Source organism: Xiphophorus maculatus, chromosome 19, assembly GCF_002775205.1.
Source record: "Xiphophorus maculatus strain JP 163 A chromosome 19, X_maculatus-5.0-male, whole genome shotgun sequence".
NCBI classification, from domain to species: Eukaryota; Metazoa; Chordata; class Actinopteri; order Cyprinodontiformes; family Poeciliidae; genus Xiphophorus; species Xiphophorus maculatus.
The window spans coordinates 1,717,789-1,730,997 of record NC_036461.1 but is presented as its reverse complement, the minus strand read 5'-3'; the positions used below and the strand labels follow the sequence as shown (position 1 = coordinate 1,730,997).

The window sequence follows — 13,209 nt, the reverse complement described above, 5'->3', positions numbered from 1 at the left end:
CATAGAGCTGCCTGGAGACGTCGCCCAGCTGCTTTATGGAGGGTGTTGGCGAGGAGGGGCAAAGTCAAAGGCTCCAGAGCTGTTTGTGGGTTATTTTTTAATCTTTGGAACAATATAACGTTCAACATTTAAGTAAACATAAAAGGCACTTCCCCTAGAATGACAACCTGATCTTAGATCACTGGAGTTGTTTAAAAGTGCTTACAATGCTTTATCCGTTTCATAAATACTTAATAAAATTTACAAGATTAAAGGATACATGACTTTATGAAAGTCAAAAACAGTTTAAATAAAATATCCAGAGGCTGTGAGTCAAATTATAAACTTCATGTGCAGAGAGAGAAATCAGGAATCCCAGCCACCAAACTTCCCAGAGTAAATAGATTTAAACATCCATTAGGTGAAAAACATGATGTTCCTGAATCCAACATTTGTCCACCAATGTGCAAAAAAGTAACGGATCATCTTATAATGCTAAACGTTTTATGCACTAAAGAAATGTGGAAATAAATTAATATGTTCTTACAGTACCATTGTCTTAAAATTCCATCAACTAATATCTTTGTTGTTTTGTATTTGTGAAAGACACACTTGGGTACAAAATTGTCTTGAATCCTTCCTCCACAAAACTTTCTGTACCCACTTTTACCCTGACGATTTATAATCATTTATCAAGCCTAATGCAAGGAAATCTGGTTATGTGTCTAAAATAGTTTTGGTTTGATCAGGTTTCACATTCTGCCACGTTTTATATAGTTCAAATGAACCAAATTAAACAGAAATAGGAGGAAATGCAGAAGTTTTCTGAAATAAATATACATGAGATTACTGCATTTTCTGGTGATATATATAAATTATATATCAGACATTCCAAACTAGCAAGTGAAAAAATTTGTAAAATATGAAACAGATACATTATGAACTCTAATCAAACCAAAATGATCAAAGTATGGGTTGTGTAAGACTAAGTGTGTCTGGATGTTCAGTGTCTGTCATTTTGTCTGCAGTTTGTAACTTTCTTTTTTTTTTACACATTTGTTGAAACTGTCTGTCATTACAGAATGGAATGAAGCAGATAATCTGTGGTTGTTTCTAGAAAGCAGAGGAAGAAGGAGGGTCTTACTGCTGTCAATCACCTCCATGTGGTGCTGCTCATTTCCTCTCCCCTTTCTCTCTACTATGGTCCCGTTTTTCCTAATAGCAGAGCCTGCAGTGAATGCTAAGGCTGGTAAGCATGGCTACTGATGACGGCGGACAGTAAGTTGTTTCTCCTCCATTGGCACATTGAGCAGTGAGTACATGAGCTTAATGAGCAGCACTAAGACCCTCCTCCTGGCTCTGATTTTGTGGGAGTGGTACATTTTAGTAGATGGCAATATCAGGAGATCGATCTTTTCACAGATTATTTGTCTCATAATGCACTGTCACAACATAGTGAGAGTTTTGACAAATATGATTAAATAATTATTTAAAAGTTACATATTGCAGCTTTAAAGCATAAAACGAGCAGCAGCCTATTCAAGCTTATCCATCCACCAAACTTTCCTCACTTCCCTAAGCTAAATACAATCCCCACGGCCAACAGCAGCATCAGCCCAATTCCGAACTCCATCATGTTGGCAAATTTCGTGTCTTGGTAGCTGTCCTCCCTCTTCAGCCTCTCCTCCCTCCGGAGCCGGATGTCTCTCTGCCTCTGCAGCTGCTCTCCGTAGTGGGCCTTGTAGAACTCATCGAAGTCATACCGCCTGTCTCTCAACTCTGCGCCCGTCACAGACCGCCTGCTCCCGGGCTGCTGCTCGGCTGAGCCCCCCGTGAAGACCCCGGTGGAGGGTTTGGCTCTGCCGCGGAGGTCCGACAGGCTCAGGAGCCCCAGATCGTACTTCTTCCGGAGCACCTTGTTGCCCAGCACCGTGTAGGCCTCGCTGATCTCTGAGAAGCGGTCGGTGGCCTCCGCGCTGCCCGGGTTCCGGTCCGGATGGTAGGCGAAGGACTGCTTGTAGTAGGCGGTTTTGATCTGGGCTTTGGTGGCGGTGGGTGGGACTTCTAGGACATCGTAGTAGCCGGTTTTGGTTTTGTACAGCGGATCAGATCTGGACCCGTTTCCGCTGTAGCTCCTGATGAAAACAAATGGAGGAGATCCAGGATCCAGATGCAGACTCCGGCTCGGGGGAAAGAGGGACAAAGTCCTCCACAACTTCTTACATCTCCGATACGAAGGAACAATCCGCTTAGTGAATTCTACCAGAGTCCCAGTTGAACATAAATCATTCTTATGTCCCAGAAAACAGCGTTTTTTAGGCGTGTCTCGCTTCTCCGGACCGGTTTCTGCTCCACCCGGCAGCGGGCTCACCTTTGTATAACCGTCCCGACAGCGAGCAGCAGCTGCCCGCTCCGCTGCTCTTCCAGCTCCGTTCCGCTCACGGTTTTTATTGTCATCCAACGGAAACCCAGCCGACAGAAAGCCAGGGTGTAGCGCCTTTGTTCCGAGTCGGATTCGGTTCTGCAGAGGGTAGAGTTTAGACATTTTAAGTCCAAATTCACACGCTCCCCTTCCCGCAAAGTGCCTGACCTCCGCCATGTTTTCTCAGAGTGATTAGTGATGTGTCGGTCGCTAACGATCCGGCTCTAAGAGCCGGCTCTTTGAAGTGAACGATTGGAACCGGCTCCAGGAGCCGTTTTAGGATCCTATTTGGGTTTTTTCTACAGTATATCGCTGTCTCTCCGCCTCCCTGTCGTTGTGCTTGTGCTCTGCAAGTGCCAGAGCCGATAGTTTTTCCCCACATCGTTTGTTTTTGTCCTGTGGTGCCTTGCTGTCTCTCCTCCCCTTCTCCTTCTCCTTGCGCGTTTTGCTCTTCTGCCAGCGCTACAGCGGAGAGTTTTTTCCCTCGGTCGGTCCACTGCCCTCATGTCAAGCGTGTGCTCCACACGTCTGACCAATCACACATAACACCGAATATTATTTGATATTTGTATTGTGGCACCTTTTCTGTTATGACGCTGCTTTGATACTTTTTCGTATTGTGGTGGGTGTTTGTATTTATATTTTACTGTTTAATTTATTTTAAGTTATTTTTGTGGAAGTGGTGCTATTTTGTGATAATTTAATTGGTTATAATAAAAGGTTTATTTATAAAGCATTGTTATGTGGCATTTTTACTCATCATAAGTGCTTAACAATGTCAATAATGAAACAAAATATTATAAAATTAGGTTTAAGCTATTAATTAATTAATAATGTCAAAAATATATATGGGGAGCCGTCTGGGAGCCGAAAGAGCCGGCTCTCCACAGTAAGAAGAGCCATTAGAGCCGCATCTCGAAAAGGAGCCGTAAATCCCATCACTAATAGTGATGTTTTCTGGTGGAGACCGGCTGAAGGAAGGGAGGAATTTAAGCCACAGCGCCCCCAGCGGTAAGGTGGAGAAACGTCAAAACAAATTAATTACACCAAGCAAAACATTATGACCACTGATAGGTAAATAAAATGACTTATTTTGGTTTACATGAATTTTAATTACATTGAAAGTAGTCAAAATTCATTTAATTCTAGATTAAGTATTACTACCACTTTCTTGCTCACTTTTAATTTATTCGATAGCATTATTAGAGTTAGGAAAAGGGTCTTTGGGTAATTTAGGACAGTGGTTTTAAGCAATTTCACACATTTTAACATTTTAAAACAAATTTTCTAGTTATATACAGTGTACCATCAGCTGAAAGTACTGGACAATTTTTACAATCCAAACATTTAGAGCCACAAATGTTACAGGAAAAATAAAGGACTTACAATTTTTACTAGTAAAAGTGACGTTATTCTTTTAAAGAACAGTCGTGTCATTTATGTTTTTCTTTTAGATTATTTTAAAATAACGATAAACATACATTTGCAAAAAGATGATGGATAACGTTTTATGACTGCTACAACCTGCGCTTGTTTTTATATCTATATTCATAATTATTCCTGGTTATTATGTTTATCAGTAAAAGTTATTAAAAGCCATTGTTGAAGTTCAGTGTCATTGGCAAAAGACAGAGCCCCACGTTTATAAAATTTCAAACACACTGAATTTCTTCACTTAAAGTGAATTAACATTTTAATCGACTGTTTGAAGGTATTCACACTTTTTAAAATCTTAATACGGTGGATGAAGATGACCAGTAAGAAAAGTGAGCTTTTATTGTGAAGTAGCAGCAGTATTACATTTCCTCAACCGGAAGTTTGTTTTGTTTTGTTTTTTTCTCAGAGCAGTGTTTTATATTTCTAACACCAGTTCTGGGTTTTATTGCGCTAATTTATGCGTCTTTTTATCGGACCGCGCCCTGCATCACCATGGTGAACCTCTGCTGTCTCTGCTGCGGCCAACTCCCGGCTGAACCCCGCCTCCCTCCGCCCCGCCAGCCAGGAGCACCGCGGGACTCCCGCACCGCACCGCAGCATCATCAGCAGCAGCAGCAGCAGCTGCAGCAGCAGCATCAGTCTGCTGGGCCAGAATCTGATGCGGGACCCGGAAGGAGGATGCAAACGGAGGGAAGAAGGTAAAACAGGATGCATGAGAGGACATGCAAAGCTGCAGCATGCTCTCCTCTGACCAGGACTCCGCGGAAGAGGCGACCAGTGTTCCCAGTGCTGCTGAGGAAGAAGAGCAGGAGGAAGACTCACCTGCAGACAGCGATCTTCCAGAAGTGGTAGGCAGATGATTCCTGCTCTCCAGAAAAGTCTAGAATAACTATTTTTGCATGTCCAGATTTCCTCCTCAACTTAAAGTTCTTATTTCCTCTCTGTGTTTTAAACATAGTTAAAAATCAACAATAAAGTTGAAATTTTGTAAAGTTAATCCAAAACCATTCATCCCTTATCCGTTATCCAGATTTAAAGCAATACTTTAACTGTACTATATTACTTTAACTGGACCAAATATTGACTTTAATCTGATTTACAATCCGTGGAAGGAGTTGAAGATTAGGGTGATGGTAGAGAGACCTTCAATCCTCAGAGACTGGAAGCTCATCTAAAGATAAATAATGAGAATACCAGAGGAAATTTTATTTAAAAATAAAAAAGTTGCTTAGCAATTAGAAGAAATTATCAAATGATTTCAAAAGATTTTTCAAATAAATCTGGAGATTGTCCACAAACAGTATTTAGCTTTATTGTCTTTTTTAGTGACATTTCCTGCCAGAAATACATTTATTGGTTGAATAAAAATGATTAAATGCACTTTTAAAGACATTAATTGACTTTTGAACATAAAAAAATAATGCAATTTGTGTAAAAAGTGCAGGAATTTTAAGGTTTTAAACTTGTAGCTACAGATTGTTACTGTGATAACCAAACAATAAAACTATTAGGATTACTGTTTGCACTAAAGTATTTTAATTAAATGTGTTAGTATTCTCTTTTTTTAATAAACTTGTGTCTACAGTTTGTCACTATGGTAACAATCAACAATCAAACTATTATTTTCATTTTTGAGTAAACTTGCGAGTTTAGCTTATGTTTTAAATAATTTAATGTGTCTCTGCTGAAATCTTTAAATTAAATTTATTTGTATTCTCTTTCTCAGTAAACAAATATAAAACTTTCCTGGTCTTGAGGCCTTAAGCAGCCGGCTTAGTGCACCTATGACTTAGGCCGGCTCTGCACTCCATCACATTTTCCTCACTTCTGAGTAATGACACATCACTTTCTTGTGTATTTTAGGAGTTTCATTTTGAAGGTTTGTTTTTAATATTTCACATTCTGGGAAAAATAAACATTTTGACTCAAACATATTTGATCTTTTTCAACTTTTACACCAAAAACATCCAAATAAAACCCATCCCTCTGTGTGAAGGTAAACGAGTTCTGGATGAAATTCAGTCGTTCCTTGAATGACTGACGCAGGAGCTGCAGCGTGTGACATCGCAGCGCAGCAGTGGATGGCTGCTTGTCACCATAAATCCTCTCACTCTGTGTCTCACCAGGGGCAGTGATGTGGACGAACGTCTCCACTGGAGGCATGCAGAGGATAATAGCTGCACAGAGGCAGCAGTAAACTCTGCTAACTCTAGTTTGGCTGCTTCATCTTTAGCTTTCACTGTTACTGATTAAACAGCCTGCTGCCAAAGTCTCTGTTGAATGGGAAACCCTCTTTGCTCAACATTATTGCAAATGTGTCGCTTTGTGTTTCTGCTGGTTGAATTAAGAAGCAGATAAAGCAGAAAGATGTGAAACTGAAAGGGCATCCGGTTTAGACACACTAACAGCGCAGTGCCCTCAACCTTCAACATGCATGTTTTATGTAGCACTGCAACCAATAATTAGTTTAGTAATAAATTATTATGACGATTAATCGATTACAAAAATTCCCATTCTGCATGTTTTTCATTTAACCTCTTAAGCCGATTTTACACAATATTAGAAAAACAGAACAAATAATTCAGTTACTTTTTCAAAAATGAGGTTCATCTTCCGACAGGACAACCACAATTTTCTGTTTATTCGGTCAATATTTAATACCACTGATGACATGTTTTTCTTCAAATTCAGTATGTTATGAAAGATTTGCCTCTGGATGTTATGGAAAAGTGGTCGGCCATTTTGATAGAAGAGAAAATGGCCACTTATTGATTAATCAATAAAATCAATCAACATCAAATTAACTCATTAATCAATAATTTGCATCCATATAATTAACTAAATGAAATTAACACATTAAAGTAGTTCGAATGGTCTAGTCAAAGTCCAGACCTAAAATGCAATGAAACATTTGTCAACTCTGGCTAAGTTTGAGTTTATTTTTACAATAAAATACAAACAAATAAAAGCCACTGACTTTACAAAGCATCACTTAGTTGAGTTTCCTTCTGTAAGCTGGAACTGGCAGCATTTATTTGAACAGATTTAACATCTATCTGCTGAAACCTTTTCAGATTCATTCCTATTGGTTCCTGAGGTGCTCAATGCAGTAAAACTGTAAATCACCTTTGGGTTTGTGTGTGAGAACACCTCAATAATGTTCTCCTTTGATTAGATTCTGCTGAATTTTCTTTGGTCTGATTTACGTTGAGCTGCTCTGTAATTTACCGCTAGCTGGAGTCGTTTGCATTTCTGCTGCATGCCACGGATTCCCTGGCATGTTTACAGGCTTCATCGCTTTAAGTGCTTTTTCCTAATCATGGCTCCTGTTTGTCTTTTTCTTGCCTCTGCAGCAGCGTCCAGCCCAGCAGTCCCTGGGCGCCTGCGTCTGCCGGGAGTCCCACTGGCGCTGCCTGCTGCTCTCCGTCCTCATGATCAGCTGCCTGGCTGCGCTGGCTTGGTGTCAGCTGACACGGGTCACCAAGATCAGCTTCACCTCCAACTTCCCCTCCACCCTGCGGGGCGGCGGACACTCTTTGATCTACCACGACAGCCCGTGCTCGGACGGGTACGTCTACATCCCGCTGGCCTTCCTGTTGCTGCTCTACGGGTTGTATATGGTGGAGTGCTGGCACTGCATGGCCCGGAACCAGCTGCAGTCCAAAGCGGACGTGGACAGCGTGTACGAGCGGGTGCTACGCATGCGACAGGCACAGCCTTGCATATGGTGGAAGGCCATCAGCTACCACTTTGTCAGACGGACGCGGCAGGTGACAAGGTACCGCAATGGGGATGCCTACACCACCACGCAGGTGTACAACGAGCGGGTCAACACCCATGTGGCGGAAGGGGAGTTCGACTATGCCCACTGTGGAATGAAAGACGTGTCGCGGGAACTTACGGGCCTGGAGGGTCACCCCACCACCCGCCTGCGCTTCACCAAGTGCTTCAGCTTCACGGAGGCCGGCCCAGAGAACGACTACCTCAACCAGAGGTCCCGGTTCTTCTCCGAAACAGAAGGTCTGGACGACTACATGGAAGCTCGGGAGGGGATGCAGCTGAGGAACGTGGACTTCCGGGACAACATGATTGCCTGCGTTGATCCGGACCAGATGCCGTGGTACACGTCTCGGGTGGCCTTCTGGTTGGCGGCGCTGCTCATGCTCTCCTGGCCTCTCAGAGTCTTCATCGAGTACCGAACGGCGTATGTCCATTACAGGGTGGAGAAGTTGTTTGGGTTGGAGTACATCTGCGGTAGTCCGTCCCCTCTAAACGAAGTTAGCTGCGGTATCCCCAGAGTGGACACCCTGGATAGCACGGAGATGGAGTGGCACATTCGCTGCAACCGCCAGCTCATCCCCAGCTACTCGGAGGCCATGCTCATCAGCGCCAACACCACGACCTCCGCCTCCTCCACCCGCTTCTTGGTGGACCCCGGAGTGCCCCTGAACTGGGACGATGGTTCAGGAGGTAGGAGGAGGACGGTCGCCAGCTCCAGCTGTTCCTCAGGGTTCTCCTGCCACGGAGCGCTGCTGCTGTCCCGCCTCTCCTCTGACACGTCCCACGTGTCGCTGTGCCGAATGTACGGCTCCCGTCGCACCGTGGCTCCGTGGAGAAGCCGCAGCAGCAGCTTATCGGACCCCTGCTGCCTGGACGAGCAGTGCTGCAGGTCCGACTCCAGCCAGCTGGCGCTCAGCAACAGTCCGCCGACCTACAGGGACGCCCGATTCTTCCCAGCTCTCATCGTCCACTGGTCTGAGTCCGGGGAGGACAGAAGGCGGTATTACATCAGGAGAGGGTCATCATGTGTGGAGACGGCGTTGTAGACAAACTGGACCCAAAAGTTAAAGTGTAACTAACTCCTTTGTGAAGCTTAGCCACACCCCCAAACAATGCTAAAACAATTCCATTGAAGTGGGCGGAGCCAATAAATTTTATGGGGCGTGTCCAAATGAAGGGAGGAGCTGAGGGGTGTGATCAAAATGAGGGAAAGAACTGTTGCCGACTTACTGACTTTGCCACTATATCTTATGTTTTAGAGACATTATGGTGACAACAAACTAGCTAAGTTTATACTAAACACTTGTCAACATTCAAAGAAATAAAGAAATCATCACCGTCTACAGTCAGAGCAGAGAGGAAACCTATTTCAGTCTGAATCCACATTGGAAATGAATCAGACATGCATTTTATGAGAAACACCACCGATCAATGTTCTCCGCCATCCCAGCCCCCGACTCGCCACCAGGGGGCGCATGTCTGGCTGTGATAATTTTATGGGTTTGTGTGACAATTGTTAGTTGCAACAATTTTCCTATTGTTGTAACCAATAGGAAAATAGACTGCAGCAGCTGCTGTTGAACCAAACGAGGGCAGCACTGAGACGGTTTTAAGGGAAAATATTGTAGAATTAAATACATTTTCACAAAAATGTCAGAAAAATTGCATAGAAACATACAGATAGCACCCTAAAGGAGCAATGTATACAGTTTATCAGCAACTAATAGCTGACTTGGGGGTTAGTTACTCTTTAAGATGCTGGTTGTTGGACATGCATCACTTTTACTGAGAAAAACCTGAAAACTAAGGCAAGAATTTCTATGCAGACCAAATGCAACTAATTTTCTCCTGATGAACAGAGAAATACTCAGAGTTGAAGTGAAGATGGATAAAATCAGAACAATCCTGGAGGAAAACTTGTTGGAGGGTGTGAATACTTCTGTCAGCCACCGATCCCTGAAATGTTGCTACATTAACAGAACTGACCTGCATCCAACTGTGTTTGTTCTCCATGAAAATGTCTGCAGGCGCAGGAACCTCTCTTGTCCCGATAATGTGTCATTCTGCATGATCCTCCTTTATCAGCATGACTCAGTTCAGTTCAACAGTTTGTAACTTTCTCTGTTCTGCAGATAAAGTTAAGGAAATATTAAAAACACTCAAGCAACTTTTATGCACATTGTTTTGACTTGTAAGGTTTCAGTGATTCATTTCATTTCTTAATTTTCTTCTTGTTTGCAGACCAACTCGCACTGATTCACTTATTTTTGGACTGATAGACATAAAAAATGGATCCAGAGCTGTTAGACACATGAATTGCAGTGTGGAGAGGAGCGTTTGAATGGGTTTGGATGGATTAGATTAATATCTAATGCCATCGTTTCTGCAGACAAGTTTAATAAAAAAGTTGAATTACAAAAGGGGAGAATTTTTTTTCAGAATGATGTTGATCCAAAACTTAAAAGACACAGAAAAGGACAAACTTAAGATGGGGAAGCTGAAGGTTTTATAACTGCTGACCTAAACGTCACTGGAGATTTGCTAACAGGACTCAGAAGACGAGTTCATGCAAGACGGATAAAGAACAGAACCATAGTTAGTTTTTTTAGTTTAACAGGAGAATAAAAACCCAAAACAAAAGTTATTTTTTTCAAAAAGTTGCTCAAGTAAATGAGTAAATCTGACTACCTCTGCAGATGACATGTTAATGACAGCCACACAATTTCTTTTCTGATGAAACAGAAATATGAATCAGAGTTTCAAAGGAAATGTATTTTAACATTATTTAGCTTTCATGTTTTGTTGACTTAAAGGACCGAAATGCAGGCAGGTGGCGGGTAAAGGAGCAGATTTCTAAAGATCAGAACTTCCAGACAGAAAGTCAGAACCTGGTGAACAGCAGAAGAGTCCGCCAGCAGGTAACAGCAAAAAACAAAGATCCGTTTTAAGTTAAAGCACATCAAAATGATTTCATTAGTTTGATTCCAAATGTCAGATATAATGTTGATTCTTTAAACACACAGTCGGGAATATTCAAAGTATTTTTTGTTTGTTTTGATTCTGAATTACAGCTGATCAAAAAAAGCTAAACGAAGTTTCTCAGAGAATTATTCTATATCAAAAAGGCCAACGAAAAGTATCTTAACTAGCTAAATATTTAGGTTAAAGCAAAAATATTGAATCACTAAATATTTAGCAACAACCTTTAGTTAACAAATATTTAGTGAGCAAGCAAACTATTTAGCTTCAAGTTAAAAATATTAGCTAAGCTAGCTAAATGTTTACTTAGCTCTATTTAACTATTTCCAGATATTTAGCTCTGACCTCAATATCTACATAATATGCGATTTCTCTTGCTGCCCAGCGGAAATCGCAAAAGTCATATTAGCTAAATATGATTTGAAGTGTAGTTTCAAATCATATTGAAGCTAAACTTCAATATGATTGAGTACTAAATATTTCGTTTAAAACTGACATTTATAAATTAATGAATAACATGGTGAAAATATAACTTTGAAAAAATTAACCCTCATTTTTTTCTTTTATAAATATTGTACTAAATAACCCAAATGATTTCTGTTTATTTTTGAATGTGTAACTCCACGGCGCCCCATAGTATGAATGTATGTCATGTGCTTCAATATAGAGAACTAGCCTCAAAATGACGTTACAGCTTGCAATAATCTAAATCTTAATCCTTTCTGATTGTAATATTTCAGGAGATTATTTTACCTTCTGCCATGTTTTACCAGCAGAAGATGAAGTAACGCCCCACGGCCACCAGGGGGAGGCAGAGACTCTGTTTGCACATTGAGCACGCGGACAGTTTGATCCAGGCTGTTTGGATGCAGAGATTTTCAGTGTGAACTGCATGAACCACCTCTCTGTCTGCCTCCCCCTCCTGTGGTGAACGTTTAATTTCAGCTTCTATGTTCAAGTTCACGAAACAGCACATCCTCCACTCCCTGGTGCCTCAGTATAATTCCTGGATTAAGGGTAACGAGCCTCCCCAACCTTATTGCTGTTATTATGGCTTGGCAGTGGGACATGACAGCAGAGCCATTTGGTGGTTGTGTGCCCTGCACGGCTGCCAGAAACGCTGCAGCCTTCCTGGGTATACGGGCTTCTGCACTGTAACTTTTTTTCACAGGCGACTCATGGTTTGGGTGTGGATTGGAGGCATTCCTCTGTAAGTCGCAGAGATTTGTCTTGGTCATGAAATGGAGAGTAGCTAATGTGAGATGTGGTTTGGTGGAAAGCTCTGCGTTGGGTATGTGTTGCTTCTGAACATGCTGCGCTCATCAGCCTGCATGGGCCGGGTTCTGGGTCCATGCTGCTGCTTTAGAGGTTCTGGTTCCATGCTGGTGCTGCTGCTTGTAGCAAAGGCTAACAGGGGCAACTTAAAGGGGCAATTATGATTTACCCCATGTGAAATTTACTATGTAATAGTAATTTAGTTGGATTTTATATGATAGACCAAAGTGAAACAGCGGATGGATGATGGATGAATAGATGGATGGATGGATGGATGGATGGATGGATGGATGATGGATGGATGGATGGATAGATGGATGCTATCCCACAGCATGATGCTGCCACCACCAATTTGAGTTTTGCACATAGACCAATCCTAGTTACGGGTCCAGCTGCTCAGTCTCATGGCCAATAATTACTGTTTTATGTTCAGAGAGGAATTATTTGAGATTATGGAAAACCGGTTATTAATTCTACAGAATGAAAGCAAATCCTCAGACTGTGCAGTAAAAGCTCAGCGCCGCTTCCAGGGGACTGAAGGAGCCTGGTGATGGTGTGCAGGTCCATGCAGGCGCTTGCTGAGGTTCTGCGTCGCTGTGAAGGGTCCAGGAATCCTCCAGGTGTGTGGAGCCGAGAGCAGGAAGAGAGCGCAGCTTGTCTGATTAACACCTTTTAACAGCGCACCTTGACCTCAGCTCAACCCCGGGGCTGAGGCGCAGGCCGCTGGTATGGAGCTACATTAGGGCCAGAAAGCTTCTTCAAAAGAAAACAAAAAATGAAACTGAAAAAAAAAAATAAATAAATAAATAAATAGACTCAAAATGAAACTGGAAAAAAAAAAGAAACTGAAAAAATTTTCAAAACTACTTTTAAGATTGAAGATTTTTTCAGTCTAAAGTTTTTTTCATTTTCAAATATTTCTTTTTAGTTTAAATGTTTTTGAGTTTTTAAACCTTGTTTCAGTTTCAAATTATTTTTCAGTTCCACATTTTTTTAGTTACATGTTTTTTCAGCTTCAAATCTTTTTTGTGTCAGTTTCTGATTTTCTCTTCTGTTTAACAAACTCTATGCCCCTAATGTAGCTCCATAGCTGCGGGACGGCGGAGAGAAAATGGGCGGCTGGGGGAATCTGTGCGTCCTGCCTGGCAGAGTCCCTACAGGCCGCAGGCTGCAGGTCTGTCTCAGGGCAGATTTACGCAGGAATGCCCCCCTGCTGTGAGAACCAGAGAAGAAGACAGGCTGATGGTACAGGAGCTGACAGTCAGTCTCTGGGGACATTTGGTGTATTTTCAGATTAAAACGTAACAATATGAAATATAAGAAGTCAGTTCTCTGAG

At 42.1% G+C, this 13,209-nt stretch overlaps 2 protein-coding genes across 3 annotated transcripts; one reads left to right on the top strand and one right to left on the bottom strand.

Moving 5' to 3' along the window:
- Window positions 1–77: 77 nt before the first annotated feature.
- LOC102227127 (dnaJ homolog subfamily C member 30-like) lies at window positions 78–2,611 on the bottom strand. The gene has a single exon (XM_023352706.1). The coding sequence runs from the start codon at window positions 2,576–2,578 to the stop codon at window positions 1,547–1,549; it is 1,032 nt and encodes a 343-aa protein (XP_023208474.1). The 5' UTR covers window positions 2,579–2,611; the 3' UTR covers window positions 78–1,546.
- Window positions 2,612–4,267: 1,656 nt separating this feature from the next.
- On the top strand, window positions 4,268–9,785 carry LOC102226872 (transmembrane protein 151B-like). Of its 2 annotated transcripts, none has more exons than XM_023352705.1 (2): window positions 4,268–4,686; window positions 7,195–9,785. In XM_023352705.1, exons 1-2 carry the CDS (start codon window positions 4,561–4,563, stop codon window positions 8,662–8,664), a joined length of 1,596 nt encoding a protein of 531 aa, XP_023208473.1. In that variant the 5' UTR covers window positions 4,268–4,560; the 3' UTR covers window positions 8,665–9,785. The 2 variants fall into 2 exon arrangements, with proteins under 2 accessions (XP_023208473.1, XP_005814839.3); XM_005814782.3 differs by having other exon boundaries at window positions 7,192–9,785.
- Window positions 9,786–13,209: the final 3,424 nt, after the last annotated feature.